At 35.6% G+C, this 992-nt stretch overlaps 1 protein-coding gene across 1 annotated transcript in view; it reads left to right on the forward strand.

The window, feature by feature from the left end:
* The window catches only part of QRSL1 (glutaminyl-tRNA amidotransferase subunit QRSL1), a 30563-nt gene that overhangs the window by 20068 nt on the left and 9503 nt on the right, over positions 1–992 (forward strand). The window contains 2 exon segments of the mRNA XM_023727715.1: positions 355–530; positions 619–855. Of these exon segments, the coding sequence (XP_023583483.1) occupies positions 355–530; positions 619–855 (413 nt within the window).

A 992-nucleotide genomic window follows, 5' to 3' on the forward strand; every position in this document is an offset into this window, starting at 1 on the left:
TTTTTTTGGTTTTAAATTTATAGTGATTTTAAAAAAATAGTGAAAGGCTCATGATAAACAAAATAGAGATGGAAACTTATGATCACAGAATGACCTCAACTATGAAAGAAAAATGTATTAAAAAAAGATATGATGTTAACACACCACAGTGTGCACAGTGTTAGCCTTTGGGTAGTGGAATATTTTGTTAACTCCTTACATTTTTCTACACTTTATGAATTCTCCGTGATGAGCATGTGTTACTTTTGTATAACCAGGGGAAAATACAGTTTAAAAATATACATTTAAAAAGATAGATTCCAATTATAATTAGTAAATGTCATTCTTCTGAAGAGAATCCCATTTAAATTCCAGGGCTTTAGGATCCGATACAGGAGGATCAACCAGAAATCCAGCTGCCCACTGTGGGCTTGTCGGTTTAAAGCCAAGCTATGGATTAGTCTCCCGTCATGGTCTCATTCCCCTGGTGAATTCAATGGATGTGCCAGGAATCTTAACCAGATGTGTGGATGATGCAGCAATTGTGTTGGGTATTTATATGATTCCATATAGCTTCAAAGCATTATCACTTCACTATAAAATAATATGTCTGTTGCTGATAAGTATTTCTCCTTACAGGTGTACTAGCTGGACATGATCCCAAAGATTCTACCACAGTACAAGACCCTGTTAAACCATTTATGCTTCCTAGTTTGACAGATATGAGCAAACTATGTATAGGAATTCCGAAGGTAACTCTTTCCATTCCTTACTTTATAGAAATACTGTCAAATCAAATATAGAGCATAGACTTGGGAGGCAAACTGGTTGACTTTGAATCCCTGCTCTGCCACTTTCAGCTATCAGACCTTGAGCACATGACTTAATTTCTCTAACTTCAATTTCCCCATCTGTAAAATGAGGATAATTAACAGTATGGACCTCAGAAAGTTGTGAAGATTAAATTAGATAGTCATGTAAATCAGGGGTCTGCAAACTTTTTCTGTAAAGGG

This window comes from Trichechus manatus, unplaced genomic scaffold (genome assembly GCF_000243295.1).
Source record: "Trichechus manatus latirostris isolate Lorelei unplaced genomic scaffold, TriManLat1.0 scaffold00017, whole genome shotgun sequence".
NCBI lineage: Eukaryota > Metazoa > Chordata > Mammalia > Sirenia > Trichechidae > Trichechus > Trichechus manatus.